Source organism: Prionailurus bengalensis, chromosome D4, assembly GCF_016509475.1.
Source record: "Prionailurus bengalensis isolate Pbe53 chromosome D4, Fcat_Pben_1.1_paternal_pri, whole genome shotgun sequence".
In the NCBI taxonomy this organism is placed as follows: Eukaryota; Metazoa; Chordata; class Mammalia; order Carnivora; family Felidae; genus Prionailurus; species Prionailurus bengalensis.
Window position 1 is genome coordinate 73,430,309 of NC_057359.1, and position 16,945 is coordinate 73,447,253.

At 50.8% G+C, this 16,945-nt stretch overlaps 2 protein-coding genes across 4 annotated transcripts in view; one reads left to right on the plus strand and one right to left on the minus strand.

Moving 5' to 3' along the window:
- Positions 1 to 2,483: 2,483 nt before the first annotated feature.
- Positions 2,484 to 16,780, plus strand: SLC31A2 (solute carrier family 31 member 2). 3 transcript variants are annotated; one of them, XR_006294986.1, is made up of 5 exons: positions 2,491 to 2,596; positions 6,264 to 6,330; positions 8,841 to 9,030; positions 11,787 to 12,042; positions 16,556 to 16,780. XR_006294986.1 is itself a non-coding variant. In XM_043565750.1 (4 exons), the coding sequence occupies exons 2-4, from the start codon at positions 6,264 to 6,266 to the stop codon at positions 10,211 to 10,213; spliced, it is 426 nt and encodes a 141-aa protein (XP_043421685.1). In that variant the 5' UTR covers positions 2,484 to 2,596; the 3' UTR covers positions 10,214 to 11,452. The 3 variants fall into 3 exon arrangements, 2 of the variants coding, with proteins under 2 accessions (XP_043421685.1, XP_043421684.1); XM_043565750.1 differs by lacking the exons at positions 11,787 to 12,042; positions 16,556 to 16,780 and adding an exon at positions 10,045 to 11,452 and having other exon boundaries at positions 2,484 to 2,596; XM_043565749.1 differs by lacking the exon at positions 16,556 to 16,780 and having other exon boundaries at positions 11,787 to 12,767.
- Positions 13,602 to 16,945, minus strand: part of FKBP15 (FKBP prolyl isomerase family member 15) — a 58,502-nt gene continuing 55,158 nt past the window's right edge. Inside the window, 2 exon segments of the mRNA XM_043565748.1 lie at positions 13,602 to 14,227; positions 16,464 to 16,560. Coding sequence (XP_043421683.1) covers positions 14,150 to 14,227; positions 16,464 to 16,560 — 175 coding nt within the window. The 3' untranslated portion in view covers positions 13,602 to 14,149.

The window sequence follows — 16,945 nt, forward strand, 5'->3', positions numbered from 1 at the left end:
CATGTGCACACATGTTCTGTCGCCACACTGGCCAGCCTCGAATGTCCTACTCTTCCTGTGTCGCACATGGCAGATACATAATGCTAGTCACAGCATAAACATAAAATAACAGGGTTTGGGGAGAACAGAGGAGGCTAGTTGAATGCGGCAACATGGAAAACATACAAAGGTTCTAGCCACAGGGGCGCCTGGCTGGCTCAGTCGGCAGAGCATTCACCTCTTGATCTCTGGGTTGTGAGGTCAAGCCACACACTGAGTGTGGCTCCTACTTTACAAAAAGTCGTAGTCATAAAGCGAGGCTTCCAACCTCACGCTCACTTCTAACCGCAGATCGTTGGCACGTGAAGGGGAAGTTAAAGGTCATCCATTCCGCCCCTCACTGGGGCCCAGAGATGGAGGGTGGCACCCTTGGGGTCCCACAGCCTTACCTGCACAGCGAGGCCAGATATGCTGCAGGAGTAACATTTTATGCACGCCAGTTTTCTCGTGAGGCCTCAAGTTCCTCTACTGAGTGTCAGAAGGAGAAATGACTGGTTAGATTTCCCCTCCACCACTGATGAGGGGCCGCCGTTGAAGGGGCCCCTCGCAGATCTCTGCGACATCCGAGGCAGCGTCATCTTTCCTGACTGAGGATTCTGTCTGGGGGCTCTAGGAATGTGCTGGAAAAGACAAGGGCAGAATCTTTGTTGTTCCTCAGGAGGAGAGGACTGTCAAAATATAGAATCCAGAAACAATCTCTTGGCTGTGGACCAAGGCTTGACTGGCTGTGGTGGAATCTTATGAGCTGGGGTTCTGTGGTTGGCACCAGACTCTCTGCCCGGGGTCTGGAGGAGGGGAGTCTCTGATGGCTCAGAAAGAAAAGGGGCACTTTAGAACTTCAGGGCTAGAGTGTTATAGCCATAACACACACGAGGAAGTTAGAACTAAGTGTGAAGGTCACCGGATTGTGACAAAGCCAACAAAAACAGTCAAATGAATAAAGCTGTGTTGTCAGTTCTTCTACGGGGGATGGAGGTGTGGGCTAAGGGAACGCATGAGAGAGCCTGCTTCTCTCAAGAAGTCTCAAGTCTCAAGTCTCAAGAAGACTGGTCAAGTCTTCTTACTCCTGTTTCCCAGGTGAGGCCCAGGGAGGTGAAAAATTACACCCAAATCTCCAAATCCCTCCCAAGCTCTTGCAACCCAGATGCTTCAAGAATATCCATGAGCTTCCTCCATGGACCAGTGCATTCCCCTCAGCAGGGCTCCCTCCCAGACCCCCTCATGATGTCAGTCCCATATTCTTTCCCTGAGGCTGACCTGATCCCTGACATCCCTCTAACCCCCACTGTCCTTCAGACTGAGGCTCTTACAAGCTGCCTGACCCTGAGCAAGTGTCTTGACCTTTGGCGATCTGCTTCCTCTCCAGAAATATCTGTGCTAATGACGACAAGAGCTACCATTTATTGAGCAAGCTCCCATAACCAGGTTCTGTACTGAAAATTTAACACACGAGGCTTCATTTAAGCCTTAGAACATCCCTATGACATAGATTCTGTTATTATTTTCATTTTATTGACCAGGAAACTGAGGCTCAGAAACACAATACCTTTTGCCTGAGGTCCCAAAGCCAATACTTGCTGGCTCAGGATTTGAACTGAGGTCACACTCCAGGCTCAAGTCCTCTACTATTACTGTCTCTGGTAAGATTTCTCTGAGGTTTCCTTTTTCCCACTGGACAACTGTGTATTTAAAAATGAGGGCGCCTGGGTGGCTCAGTTAGTTAAGCGTCTGACTTCAGCTCGGGTCATGATCTCATGGTTGATGGGTTTGAGACCTGCGTCAGGCTCTGTGCTGACAGCTCAGAACCTGGAGCCTGCTTTGGATTCTGTGTCTCCCTCTCTCTCTCTCCACCTCCCCCACTTGCACTCTCTCTCTCTCTTAAAAATAAATAAACATTAAAAAAATGAAATACTGTTAAAGGTCACTCATCCCCCAGAAAATTCCCTGCACCTCGAAAAATTGGATGGATAAAACGGGCAGACAATACACAAACAGAGATACCAATAAGAAAAAAGTTTACCATCCTAGTAATCAAATAAATACAAGTTAAAATTAAAACTGTGTGTCTTTTTTGCTTATCAGATTGGAAAAGATAGAAAAAGAGCAGCCACATTTAAAAGCCGAGGGCATAATTTAATTTACTCCTGATTTGTTGCTATTTGGCCCATAGAATGGACTTTATAATTTTTCACTCGTGTAAAGATTTGCTCGCGTTATTAGAAGAGCAATAAACTTTTTAAATGATAATTGCAAAGACAGGTCAAGTGCAAAACTGGATAAGGAGCCAAACGGTGCGCAGGACGGAGCCCCCGCTGCGCTGGCGACTCCGGCTGGCGCGCCGCCGGCTCGGGGACCCGTGGGTGCGCCCCAGGCCGCCCGGAATGAGGCCTCACGTGGGGACCACAACTCCCAGGCACCCGCGCGCCCGCCTCACCCCGACATGTGACCGCGCCGCCCGGGTCGCGACCGCGGCGGCGGCGGCTGGACGGACTCGGAGCTGGGAGCCCCGAGTGAGTAGCAGCGGCTCCGGCGCCCGCTCGGCGCGCTCACCTCGAAGGTGAGTGCAGGCTCCGCCGACAGCGACGACGCGGGGCGGGTGGCCCGGGCGGGACCCTCGAGTGCCCGTCGCCCCTTGGCCGGGAGCGAGCCTTGGGGGGACGCGGGAGGGGGAGCTGGCGGTGGCTTTGCTTTGGGGTTTTCTCTTATTTGTGCCTCCCGCTGGGAGTCATTCCGGCCCGACCGGACGAGCGGTGGAGGCGCGGTGGGTGAAGACGGACTTGGCCGAGGGTTCCCTGCCCTGGGGGCAGTGACTTGGCGGAGATTCCGAGAAGGCCCCCATCAGGAGCTAAGGCCCGGTGCACTTCACGCACCGAGAACACGCCCGGGGGTGCGGGTGGGGGGCTCTCTGTCGCGGCTAGCCTGTGGTCTGAATCTCTGGGGGGAAAAAACCCCCAGACCCAGCTACTTTCCATCTTCCCTACATTTGGGTAGGAAGTGGCATTTCAGACTATTTTTTTTAGGTGGAGTTCACCTGGGAGAGAATGACAGCTTGCCAGACTCTTTGGTCTTCGAAGAAATCATAATACATCCCACGAAGAATGTCATAGAATTGAAGATACAGGAAGCCAACACTGGTCACTTAGTCGAAGGCTCACCCCCCACCTCCTACTGGGTTTCTAAAAGGGGAAATAGAGGGGAAGAGTTTGTGAAAAGCTCCAGAGCCGGGCAGCACAGGACAGGGACATAAGCTCCCCGCTGAACTCTTGGGTTTATAAATGGGAGAGCGCTTCTCAAAGTGTAAGTAACCGCAGATGAGAACGTAAAGAAAACAAGTCCATGATTGCTCTCTTCTTCACCACAGCCTCTCCCTGCCCAGGGTGGGGCCCTGAATAAGGCACAGATAAGTTAGACTTGGGGTCTGGAGGCTGAGATTCCACCCAAGTGGGGAAACGAGGGTAGGGCGCTGCCTCATGCATATCTGACCACGGGGCCCTGTTTCACTGAAAAATGTAGCCCCAACTCAGAGTATTGCTGATTTGAGTCTTGTTCTCCGGTTGAAAAGGCAAGGGTAGGCGAGGCTTTGTCTTCCCCCGATTCTTCACTCCCCAGTAGGTGGACCCACTCTGCGGGCACTTCCAGCTTGGAACATACTAAACTCCGCCTTCCCCCTGGCTGCCTCCTGCGCACGCCCCCCCCTCCTCCCCCCCCCCCCCGCTTCAGATGTCCAAGCCATCTGTCTTCCTGGCTGAGTTAGGTACCTCCCCAGGGGGCTTAATCCCCAGCACCCCCAGGAAGCATCCTCTGTGCCTCCCTTGCACTGAACTACATACACCTGTTGTAATGATCTCTTCCCTTCCCTCTCCCCTGATGGATGGTTAGTTCTGTGAGGGCCAAGGACTTGTCTCGTTTGTCTCCGTATCTCCAGCATCTGCATCCCTAGCAAAACGAAAATCATTGTTTGTCAGCTGAATTACATTTATTGCTTTGTGGGTGTTCAAGTCCACAGCAAAAGTTGTTTGAGGCTCCTGAGCGTGCTGGCCCAGGCCCAAGGATGATAGAAGGAAGCCAGTTAGGGAACTTCTCTGACTGACTAGCCGTTGGGGACATTCCAGTCATGCCAACCGCTTTATTAAGTGAACCCAGAGAGGGGGCATATGGTGCAATACCCCCTCTGCTCCCAACGCAGAGATGGTGCCCAAGGCTTCTGTTGAAGCTGAATGAGCGTAACTCCAGTGTAAATGGAGTCTCGCAGGACGATTGGTACTTGTTTGTTTTCACATGTCCATCTTTTGTGAACATTTTGTCAAGTCAACGTATATGCTTTTTGAAATCTTAACAAGGGATGTCTGGCTGGTAGGATTGAAAATGATTTATACTTTCTTTTTGGTACTGTTTCAGCTTTTTACATTAAGCAGGTACCCCTTTCCCATTAGGGGGATAAAAAGCTTTTATCTGAGATAAAATTTTATCTCAGAATTCTTCAACATGATTTTTATATGATTCCTAGGTTTCCCTTTTCCTGTTATGTGGTCTTGGGCAAATCCCTTCCCCTGCTGGGACTCATTTTCCCCATCTGGGAATGAGATGGAGGTAGAGAGGGGCCAAGTGGGACCAGATCAGTGTTTTTCACACTGAGTTTCTGCAGAGCTCGGACCCCTCTCCCCTCCTCACTCAGAACCCCGGGTTTTATATGGTGGAGTTACAAGGAAGATTTTATTTGCCAGTGATCCCTGGCAAAACACACACACACACACACACACACACACACACACACACCCCAAAACAGAGTTGAAAGCCAGGGGACTAAAAAAAAAAACCCTTTGAGAGAAAAAAAAAGTGATGCCCAGCATGGTGACTATAGTTAATACTACTGTATTGTATATTTAAGAGTTGCTGAGAGAGTAGATCTTAAAAATTCTCATCACAAGAAGAAAATTTGTAACTGAGCAGTAATGGATGTTAAGCTAGTCTTACTAGCTGATCATTTCACAATATATACAAATAGTGAATCATGTTGTACACCTGAAACTAATATAGAGTTACATGTTAATTATATCACAATAAAAGAAACTCTCTAAGGACACTCTAGCTCTGACATTTGGGGATTCTAATACTTGCCTTAGAAGGCAAAGCTTCTGTCATCTGATCCCACTCAGCCAGGGTCCCCTTAGCTGGCAGAGCCCTGACGGTATTTGCAGAGCCGCTGCTGTGGACTGAGGTCCTACTTACCCGGTGATGAGAGAGGACCTTCCTTTTCCTGAGACGGTGGACTAATATTGATCCCTCCGGCTTTAATGTTGCCGAACACAGTCATTAAGCCTGGTGTGGGTATTGAGAATCGCCACCTGGCTCCCTTCTTGTCCTCCTTTCTTGGTGATCGAGGGGAGCATAGCATCCTGGAATCCTGGCTTGGCATCCAGCTAGACCCGGCTTAGAATCTCCACTCTGCCAACTTCCTAGCCTTGGCACCTTCAGAAGATTACTTAACTCCTCTGAGGCTAGTTTCCCCAAGTTTCCTTTCCATGAGATGGGCCTAATTGTCCCTGTCACAAACAGGGCTGTTGTGAACTGAGATTATGTATAAAGAACCCTTGATGCCCCCGCCGACACAGGATGGGCAAGGCGCTCTTTGAGAAGGGCACTCAGATGGCGACTGCGTGGTCTGTGCTTCTGCCTTCCTTCTTTCTGCGAGGTGGAGAGCTCATCGAGGGCAGAGATGTTAACCTTTGTCCAGAATGCTGGGCACAGAATGGGGTCACCAAATGTTTAATGTTAAATGAGCAGACGGATGTGGAGCACAGAGTGGAGATGGCGGCATTGGCCCCTCCAGGATACACATGGCTGGAACAGAATGGCTAGGGCCCAGGGTAAGAGAGGCAGCCGTTCCACAGTCCGGTGCTTCCCCACTGGGTTTGGAGGGCACAGAGGGGACATCTCAGCCTGACCTGACAACACCGACCTGTGTGGTAGTCCCCACACCTCACTTCCACCCGGAGCAGGACCAGCTCCATGATAGCCCTGCTGTGCACCTGCTGTGGGGCCTTGGGTGCGTCCCTGCCCGGCCTGGCCTCAAGTTGGTCCTGGGGACAGCTAACGTCCCTTCCTGCACTTAAGACCAGTGACCTCGCTCCTCTGGGCCTTTAAGGGAGGCTGCTGGAGAGCATTAGGGGCCATGACTTCCACTGCCCTAAGCCCCCTGTAATGCAGATTCCCTTCTCTTTCAGATGCATTTCATTTTCTCCAATGAGGTGGTGCTTCTGTTTGATTTTTGGAATGTCCACAGTCCTGCAGGTAAGAATTGAGAAGCCTAGGCTTGTAGCTTGGAAAGCCTGGTAGTTCTAGGCAGTGGACAGCCTGGGTTCTCTTTACGCTCTGTGGACGTTTAAGTGGGCTCAAATGTAAGGGCCTGACTCCTCTTACATTACAATTGAGCAGGAACTTTGCATTTATAATTCCATTTGCAAGCACTGCTTTTCAGATCCCAAAAGGCACCGTTTTCTCACTGTCACAAAGGCCCAGAGAGAGGCCAAGGATACAGCTTTTGCCTCTACTACAAGAGAAGGAACTGAAGCCCAGAGAGGGAAAGAGACTCATCCAGGGTCACACAGCGAGTAAACCTCAGAGCCAGAAGTAGATCGAGGTGTCTTGTCTCCTAGCACCTCCTTCATAGCATGCCCAGCGTCAGTTCAGAAACCCAGAGCAGCCGCTGCTGGTTGGGCTTTAGACGAGACACCAGTTTACAAGAGAAGGATAGGGCTTTGACTTGAAAAGGCAGAGCTGGGCCCGAATTCATGATGGAGTTCTGGTTCAGCTTCAATAACTGCATTTTAAAAGTAGAATGAAAGTGGCCCACATGCCCATCCTTGCAGGCGTCGATCAAATAAATCATGATCATGCCTTCATGCCGGGGATCCCAGTCTGTAGTACCCCTTCTCAAGGCTCTGAGTCGACTGTGCTCTGCCAGGCTGTCCCCCTCAAAGCCTCTCAGGCAGGTGCAGTCAGACAGTGGCTGGGACTGGAGTCCTCCTGAAGACCTCCTCATGTTCCAGTCGACCGCTCGCTGTCGGCTGTCAGCGAGGACCTCAGCGGAGGTTGTTGGCCGAAGCCCTCCGTGTGGCGTCTCCTATGGCCCCCCGGTTTCCTGTGGCAGGGCAGCTGGGTTCCAAGGAGCGAGTGTGTCCAGAGAACGAGGTGGAAGTGCACGGGATTTTTAAGACCCAGCCTTGGAAGTCACAGAGCCTCACTTCCACCTATATTGGGTGAGGAAGTCACAAAGGTCTTCTCAGCCTAAAGGGTGGGGGGCATGGACCCCACCACTTGATGGCAGGATGCTGACATTGTAAGCAGAGCACATTGGCAGGGATAGGGTGAGGTGGCCGTCTTTGGAAAATAGACTCTATCACAGACACTATGAAACCCCAGAAATAAGGCAGATCCGTGTGGACTAAGGGGAACCTCTGTACAAGGTGTACTTGGATGGCGACGTCAGATGCAGAAGAATATGCACAGACAGGATGCTGTCGTTCAAAGGCTTATATTGACAGCGAGGATCCCTGGAAAGCTATGGAGGAAAACGCTCCAGGGAGACGACTGGGGTTTTAGGGACTGGGCTGGGAGGAAGACTAACCTTTCATTGTATACCCTTTTGCACCAGTTGAATTTGTACCATATGCATGTAATTACATGTAATTTTATATTTTAAATAACCTGCATCTTTTGTAGATGATTTCCTCCTGGGAGCCCAATAAAATAACTATAGCTGGACCATTTAGTATCCCTCCTCTTGTCTTGTAAAACCAAAGTAGCAATTAGCAGCTAATTTTACACAGCAGCCCTAGTAAGCACTTAATGTTTTCCATAAAATAACTTACTGGTTCCCCCCCCCCCTCCACTATTATACAAGCAATAAACACAGTAGAAACTTTGGGAAGTTAGGTGAGAAGAAAATAAAACTCTCTTATATCCTGGGGTGCCTGGATGGCTCAGTCGGTTGAGTGTCTGACTCTTGATTTCAGCTCAGGTCATGATCCCAGGGTCATGAGATCAAGCCCATGTCAGGCTCTGCACTGAGCATGGAGCCTGCTTGGGGTTCTCTCTCCCCCACTCCCTTTGTCCCTCCCCCACTCATTCTCTCTAAAATAAATCTCTTATATCCTAATTTGCTAAGATGATTACGACTTCTTTGCTGAATCTCCCTTCTTCCAGACTTTTCTATGTACATACTCATAAACGGAACCTCACTGTACATGCTCTTCCCTTAACAAGAAGTCATGACAGGGGACGCCTGGATGGCTCAGCCTATTGAGTGCCTGACTCGTGATTTCGGCTCAGGCGGTGATCTTGAGGTCGTGAGATACAGTCCCACATTGTGCTCTGCGCTGGGCGCGGAGCCTGCTTGGGATTCGCTCTCTGCCCCTCCCCTGCTTGTGCCTTCTCTCAAAAAAAGAAAAAAAAAGCAGTCTTGACAGAGACTTGTGACCCCTGCAGGGGGAGCAGCTGGGGGCGGTGGCATGTGTCTTCTTCACCCTAGGACCCTATCTTTCCCAGAGGGCTTCTCTTCCTGACCTCAAAGCCATACCCTGATAGGCCAACCCTTCCAAGAAAGAGCTGGAGAGGGAAAGAGACAGTGAAGTTCTGAGCCCACGGCAGGGGGAGAAGATGCGAGAGAGGCAGATGGGATGGATTCAGAGGGAATGGGTGGAGGTGGTCTCCTGCCACCTACCCCAGGCCCCAGGGGAAGCTGCCAGAAGGTGACCACGGCTTGCCCGGCCCGGTCTCTGCAACTCGGCTTCGTTTGACAGGCATGGCCCTTTCCGTGCTGGTGGTCCTGTTCCTGGCTGTGTTGTATGAAAGCATCAAGGTTGGCAAAGCCAAGCTGCTCCACCAGGCTGTAGTGAGTGTGTCCGTCCTCTCCAGCCAGCAGCTCACTGAGGAGACAGACCAGGATTCTTCAGCCTCAGACTCGGCCCCGGTCAGCAGAGCCCGCCTCAGGTAACAGGCACAGTGTGCGGGGAACGGCAGAGTACTACTCACAGTCACCCTGAGAGACAGGCTGGGCCCACAGGGCATTAGCCCCACTTCACAGAAAGCACATCGAGGCCCAAGGAACAAAACTTGCCGAAGTGCTTACCGTAAGTAGTGAGGACACCTGATGCCCAAGCCAGAGCTGTGAACAGCCACTTGGGAGGCTCAGACCTTCAGAACTCTGTGCAGGCCTCTGCCTAGCAATACGGGTGTCCACCTGGCCCCCCCTCCAAATCTCAGCAGTTGCTTAGGTCACTAGGGTTTCCAAACCCAGGATGGAATCTGCAGCCGTCCCTACACAAGTACTAAGAATTGCTGTCAGCGGTGGATCCATCTGGGTCAGGGAGCCCCCTCCTCCCTCCTCCCTCCTCCCTCCTCCCCCTCCTCCCCATCCCGGTCTGATAAGGCAGTCCCGTAGGGTCCCAGTTCTGCCTTCTCTCCAGCTCCAGCCGTGCGTCAGGAGCCTGCCTGCTCCTTACACGGGCATCTCTACTATACACACCCACCCTGCAAGGGAGGCGTTCTTATTCCTGTTTCCCTGATGAGGAAATTTCAGTTCAGAGAGGTTAAGTTATTTGTGTTAAGTGACAGAGCCAGGAGCTGATCTGCCACCAAAGCTCATGTTCTTTCCATTGTAGTATTGCCTCCCACAGTAGATTCAGAAGGAAAAAAAAAATCTGCTTTACTGATTGATGAGTTTGTATTATCCTTTATCAGACATGACAGAATACATGTCTCATTTTCCCTTTTGCCTAGGATGCCAGGAAGCTCAGAGCTAAATGTAGTAAAGAAGTGATTATCCAAGGCTCCTTGTACAGGGCCCTGTCCCGTCAGTGGTTTCTCATAGAGCTCTTTGAAAAGAAATCTCTTCTGGGTGAAGCATACAAATTACAAATAAGCTGGTCCTGTAACTCAGCTGCTCTTTCTACTTCCTGCTTCCAGCTCATTACCAACATTAACATGGCTCTCCTTTTCATCTAGGTGGTTTTTCTGTCACTTTGGCCAGTCGCTAATCCATGTCGTTCAGGTGGTCATAGGCTACTTCATGATGCTGGCTGTCATGTCCTACAACACCTGGATTTTCTTCGGCGTGATCCTTGGCTCTGCTGTAGGATACTACCTAGCCTACCCACTTCTCAGCATGGTTTAGCTGGTGAGGGCTCTGCGGGCACCGAGGGCTAGAGAGAGCTGGGGCCCCCTCTTCCAGACATTGAAATTCCAGCCCCATGTCTTCCGTTTCTTCTGATGGCGGTTCCTCTCCTCGCTCCCAGCTCTTGGAGACTTTCGGCTGAAGCCGGCACTTGCTGCCTGGAGTTTGGAGGCCACCGCAGCTACCTCTGTCCTCAGCCATCATGCACAGGGCCCGGGCACGGTCATTTTGTGCCTTAGTAAGGCTTCTGTGGCCCGAGGGAGAGTGGAGAGACCAGAACCTGGGGACAGGGTTGCTGAGCCCATGAGGACTTATTTCTGTGACTCAAAAATTAAGAATTTCCAAAGATCTTCAAGACAGGGAGATGGGTTCTGGGTGACGAAGGTCATGGAAGCTGTATACCTTCTGCTCTCGTGATTTGTGCCTTATGTAGAGGAGCATCTTCCACTGGCCTTCCTGACCTCTTCTGTCTGAGGGATAGAGACCACACTGGCTCCTTTTTCTCACCTTTCTGCCTTTGGGACACATAAAGTTTGTCCCCTGCTGTGGATCATGAGAACAAACTAAGATTTTTTCATTTTCCCCACTGAACCCCTGGTTGGCAATTTTGCACATTAATACAAGACACAATTTTTAATGAAATGACTTCATGTTATTCATGATGGACAGCAACTTCTGCTGGGAACTGTTTCTCTTTCTTGTGGGGAGAATGAGTGACAGCAGATTAAAGGCAGAGGAGCTGGACTTATCCTCTGGATAGGGAGCTTCTCCCATCAGACAGCACTGCCTGCGGGAGGAAGACAGTCTAAGGGCTTGAGGTGTCTGGGGCACTTTGGCTCCAGTGCCTCCTTTGATCCGGATCCTTCTTTTAGCAGAACGGAGAACTGCACTGAATATTCAATACTTAACGTTCTCTATTTATTACTTCCTGCTCAGCCATAATCATCTGGTGGGGAAACATGATTTCATTCACTTGAAATAGTGGGTAAGCCACGGGGGTTGCTGACCGAAGACGCGATAAGCAATCAAACCAAAGCATTACATTTGTAGACTTAGATGGAACTCTCCAGGTAGTTCACGTTACAGAAAAAGGAAATAAGAGACCCAGGGAGGGAAAATCACTGCTGTATACTGTAATGTCTGCGTTCAAGTACCTCACGGGCTAGATGAAAGACGGTCTTAAGCTTTGGGGATTAAAAAAGAAATATACATTTTAATAAATATATATATTTTAAACAACGTGTGACCATTCTTGTGTTTCTCCTCACTGAGACAGCAAGCACACGCCGCCCCCCCTCCCCCCCCTTATAACTCAGCAGGAGCTGAGACTGAGTCTGTGCACCTGCTATGAAGACAACTCTGTGCTCAGGGAAGCCAGCCCTGAAACGCCACGCCCTCAGGCAGACACCCCACAACCTTAGCCGAGCCGACAGTCATTCTTATGCTCACACACCAAATACTGACTGGGGGCTGTGCCGTGAGAAAAACAACGCTTTGTCACACAGACTGCAAAGCACCTTCTCTCCCTAGGCCAGAAGCAAAAATACATCAAACCCCCCTCTTTAATTTACAGTGACAACAGCAACAGAAAGTACGTGCCGCCTTCAATATTGACCAGTGCAACCTCCACACCTCAGCAGGAAACTGGAAGGCTGTTCTGTGTCATGACGGATGGAAGGTTTCCAGTGTCCAGTGCGGTCTCGCTGATGCAGCCTCAACGTATCCAGTTATCCGTGCTGAGCGGCTAAGGCTCCCTCCCCTGGGCACTGCTGAGATGAGCACTTCCATGGGTGACCGGCAACCTCTTTGGTTTGATATAGCCTCTAAAGGTGTGTGGGGCCCGAACAGCACAGAGGGCTTTTAGAAAATCTATGCTCTAGAGAAGCTAGGTAGACTAAGCATGTGGACATTCTTCAGGGCCAAGTCACAAAAGATAGCACCTTCACTAACCTGAATTTTTAAAAATTTAACAGACACCTAGCTTTGTACGTGCCAGTGTCCTAAGCACTTTACAGTATTAACTAATTTAACCTTCACAACAAGGTAGGAAATCTGTCCGTCTTAGAAAAGAGGAAGCTGAGCACTGTGAGTGGCAGAGCTAGGAGGCGGGGCCAGGCAGCCTGGCCCGAATCTGCTCATCCGCACAGATGAGGGGGAGGCGAAGAGAGTAACTGGCTAGGACCACATGATGCCCAGTGGCACGAGGCTGACTGTATGTAGACTGTGGGGACTGAAAAGTCCGTGCTGTGTATTTTACCACAACAGTCCAGAGATTCTGTTCCAGGAGATCTGGGATGGGGCCCAGGAGTCTGTATTTCTTACAAGCACCACTGCCCTCTTCCCTCAACGCAGTGATGGTCGCCACCATGGTGGACCAGAGTCCAGGCTCTAGAATAGGCTGGCCAGGATCTGAATTCTCATCCTCTTGCTTCATAGCTATGTGACCTTGGACAAATTAATTTACCTCGAAGCCTCAGTCTCTATAAAATGGGGTAACAGTGTCTTCTGCAAGGGCCATGGAGATGAGACAGTCTGTATAAAGCACTCAACAACAGAGCTGAGTCAGTGGTAGTTCTGTTGCCCAGCCCCACTTATGGCAGACAAGCTCACACAAGATCTGTCTTCACAAAGGATGGTGTCAGACCATGGGAATTCAGGAGCCTATCTTACAAACATTTTAAACCAGGGAACGTTTTTGTTAAAATTATTCTTTTTGAAGACTGGTTGCATGGTCTTTGGAAGAAGTAAAATGACCACGTATATTTTCTCACTACTCTTCTCGGCATTTGCCCTGGCCCTGAGTCCACAGGGAAAGGAAGCTGCTCTCAAAGAGAAGAATCAGGGATGCCTGGGTGGCTCAGTTGGTTAAGCATCTGATTCTTAAGTTTGGCTCAGGTCATGATGTCAGTCGTGAGATCGAGCCCCACACCGGGCTCTGCACTGAGTGTAGAGGCTATTTGGGATTCTTTCTCCCTCTCGCCACCCTGCCTTCCCTCCCCCTCTCAAAATAAAAAAACTTAAAAAAGGGGGGGGGGGAGGAGAATCAGTCCCTCAGGTGCCATGATGAATGATAATGCAGCGTTTGGACCCTCCCACCTTCTGTCCACGGCTTCCTAGGGTGCAAGACTGAGTGTGCCAGATCAAGCGAACGAAATGACGGGTTCTCAGATAACCACGATGCCCCAAGCCTTCAACGGCTGGGACGAATGGGGACAGCAGAGTGGGGACATTCCTTGAAAGCCTGAGTTCCGGGGTACCCAGGGAGTATGTCATAATGCTTTTGTGCATGTTAACCAACCCAGGTCTGTTACAACTCTTACCCTGAGATTCCCAGAGAGGAGCACGGCCTGCCTTAGCACCAAATTCGATTTCTCCCCAAGAGCTTGTGTCGAGTTCCATTGCAGACATTTATTTGAGTTTTGTTAATTTCAAATATTCATTGACCTCTTGTATCAGACTTAAGGCAGAGAAAAGATACATGTCCCAGGACTGCAGGCAAGGCTGTTAACCGAACCGGGGTTTAGACAGTGTAATCCACCCTGGGTTCCACCAGGGAGACCTCACCCGAGGCGACAGGTTCTGTTGCTGGTGCACGGTTGAGCATCGGGAGGCAGATCAGTCTGAGTTAGTGAAGAGACTAAAAAGCTCACAAGAGGACAGGACTCTTGTAGGTGACTGGCTGGAGGCTACCCACCAGCCTTTCCTCCCAACAGGACACTGAGGCAGGACCCCAACGTTGTGAAGGCAGGCTCACGCTCCTCTCGGACCAGCCGGGCGGGGCGCTCAGAAGCTGGGGAACTCGGATATCTGCACCGCTGTCCTCAGAACGCTCACCTTCACCTCCCCCTGTGGCTCGTCTAGACCCAGGGCTGGCTGTGCAAAATCGCGCTTAGGGAAGGGGCGGTAGAGAAACCTTTGCACCGGTTTCCTGGGGCTTCATCCCAGCCAGTCAATGTCATCATCATCGTCATCATCTCCAAAAAGGGGTGTCGGGGGCGGGCGTCCCTTCAAGCTCTGCCAAAACAGGAAAGAGTAGTCAGTCCTCACTTGTCCCTGCACCAGACGGCCTTCCCGCCTGTGTGAGGGGAAGTGAACTGACACCCGTTCCCGGCTCCAGGTTGGAAAGGAGGGTGTTGGTTACGGTTTTACTGAAAGGACTAACCCCGAGGCCATCAAACCTGGGCTTCCAGATAAAGCTGAGACAAGCAGGCAGAGAAGGGAGGCAATCTTCCAACACAGACACAAGAAGACCAACTTTGTTTGGCTAATTTGGTCATTTATTTGTGAAACACATGTATTGATTTGACAGGTTTCTTCTCATGCAGTGACTTACACATTTCGTGTGGGAAAAGCAGGGTCGATAGGGGAGAGATGGGAGCAGGAGGAAGAAGGAAAGAAGCAGAGCAGCCCTAAGGGGAGAGAGAAGATGCAGGAAGATGAAGGGAGGCTGGAAAGAATACAGCTCTATCCGAAAAAACATTGCTGTGGCCCATGGTGGCCTGTCTGTTTCTAGATGTGACCCCGCCATTTGAGAGAGAGTTGAGTTCAGCGGCTTGGCCACATTACCAAGTGGAGAAGCCAAGAGATGAAGAAAGCCCAGGAGCACAGGGCCACGGCCCCCGCACCCTTGATCTCACTGGCCCTTCCCTCGCTTCCTCCACCTGGGTAGTAGGAAAAGGGGGATTAACGGGCTCTGGAGGAAGTTCCCTACTTTTCATGACTTGAGCTCCTGGCCTTTTCTTCTGGCTTGGTGGGGACCAGGTCCCACGGGGGAAGCAGGGATTGATGCTGGAGAAAGGCACGCACAGACCACCCCCTACTAAGATACTTTCTGCTCTGAGCTACCCTGGCCCAGGGTCAGTCTTCACAGGGCCGGCCAAACAGAAGGCAGCATGATGTGGTCAGGGGTGCCTGGGCTGATCCCATCTCCACCACCAACTAACAGGGGTGCCTCTCTCTGGGCATCAACTAGGTGATCTCTACGCTCTGACAGTAGTGAATAAAAATGTGGCTCACTGCTTCTGTTCTATTCCGGCTCTCCATTTACCAGCGTGATAACCCTGAGCATGTTATTTAAACTTGCTGAGCCTCAGTCCTCTTTCCTATAGAACAGGATAAAAGTGCCTACCTCACTGGATTAGTAGCGGATTCAATGAGAATGTCTGTGAGGTTTTCAGAGTACCCCGGAAATAGGAATTAACTTGATAGTATTCATAGTAATACCAATAATATACTGCTAATTAAACACTCCAACTATATTTAGGGCAGCCACTTGGGATACTCAATTGGTTTTTCGTTCTTATTTTTAAGTGCAGAATTCATATGCAGAATTCCTGAATGGAAATGTAATTGTTGAAGGCTAACAGGAGGAAATGGTGCGTGTCCCGCAGGGGCACAGGCAGGAGGGAAAGGTTTTGGTCGATGCAAGCCAGCTCCTTGCTCTGCCACACCCCCTGGTTCTGGCCAAAGGCAAAGCCCACTCTGGCTGACATGTGAGGGGAGAAAATGTGCCCCCAGTCACCGCACGTTTCTGTCCTTGGGACAGTCTGAGCCTGAGGCTGGTGTGTGTTCTCCATCCACGCCTCCTCTAGTGACATTCCCATCAGAGCAGCTGAATGTCCTAGTGACAGCCTGGCGTTGCAGAGTGGGGACAGGCTGCACGGGCAAGCTGCTTCCGGCCGCCACCCTGGAGCTCTGTAGAGCGAGGCTGCTTTCTACTCTGGGTGTTGTGGTGACAAAACAAGACAGCAGCTTGGAAAGCAGGCTGGGGAAGCAGAAAGGCTCAGGTGCCCAGTTCAGGAGGAGCCCAGCTCTGCCACTAATTCCCTCTGTGGCTTTAGGTAAACCACCTTTTGGAGCCTCAGTTTCTCTATGAATAAGGATGCAAGACAAGACCTTCCAAGTCCCTTCAGGTTGTATAATGCACATGGTCTCTGAGCAGACCTGAGGGAACCTGAGGCTGTAGCGTTTTAAGGCAGGACTGAGCAGCACAACTTCCTTCACTGACAGTAGAAACCATTCCCACATGGACGGAGATCGTGATCCTTTTTCAGGAGTAAAGTGGTATCTGCCCATCCCCCCTCTGCTTACAGAGCTGCCCCCTCCCAGCCCCAAGCCTGCTCCCACAGGGCGCTGCACACAGAGCCCAGGGCGTGGGCCACCCACAGACTCCGGTCCTCTTCTCAGGGCCAGCGGGGAAGGGCCCCCAGGTAGTGGCGGGAGGACTCGGCAGTGTCTGGGATTTCCTTACCACCTCATCTTCATCCTCCTCGTCAGGCTGTGCTTTGGGCCTTGAAACTTTCAGAGCTGCCCCTTTAAATAGTTCATCTTCTTCATCCCCAGAGAGACTGAAGGAAAAATCAAGAAAATCAAGTCACAGACAATGTTGCTGTTCCTGTTCCAGCCCACGGCGCCCACACGAGGAAAGAATTCAACAGCTGTGATGACCACCCAGGAACTCCTCCCGCCTCCATGCTAGCCTCTGGCACTCCTGACTCCCTTCATAACCTACAGCCAGCGTGATCTTTTAAAACGAATATATCAGGCCGTGTCACTTTTTTGCTTAAATCCCTTTAGTAGCTTTTCATGGTACTTAAAGTCCAAACTTCTAAGAGTGATACAAAATCTCACATGACTCGGTCCCTACTTTATTCTCCAATCTCAGGTTAACACCACTCTCCTACTTACTGTGCCTTCTTTAGTTCCTTGTGTCATGTCCCTTTCTACCACAGG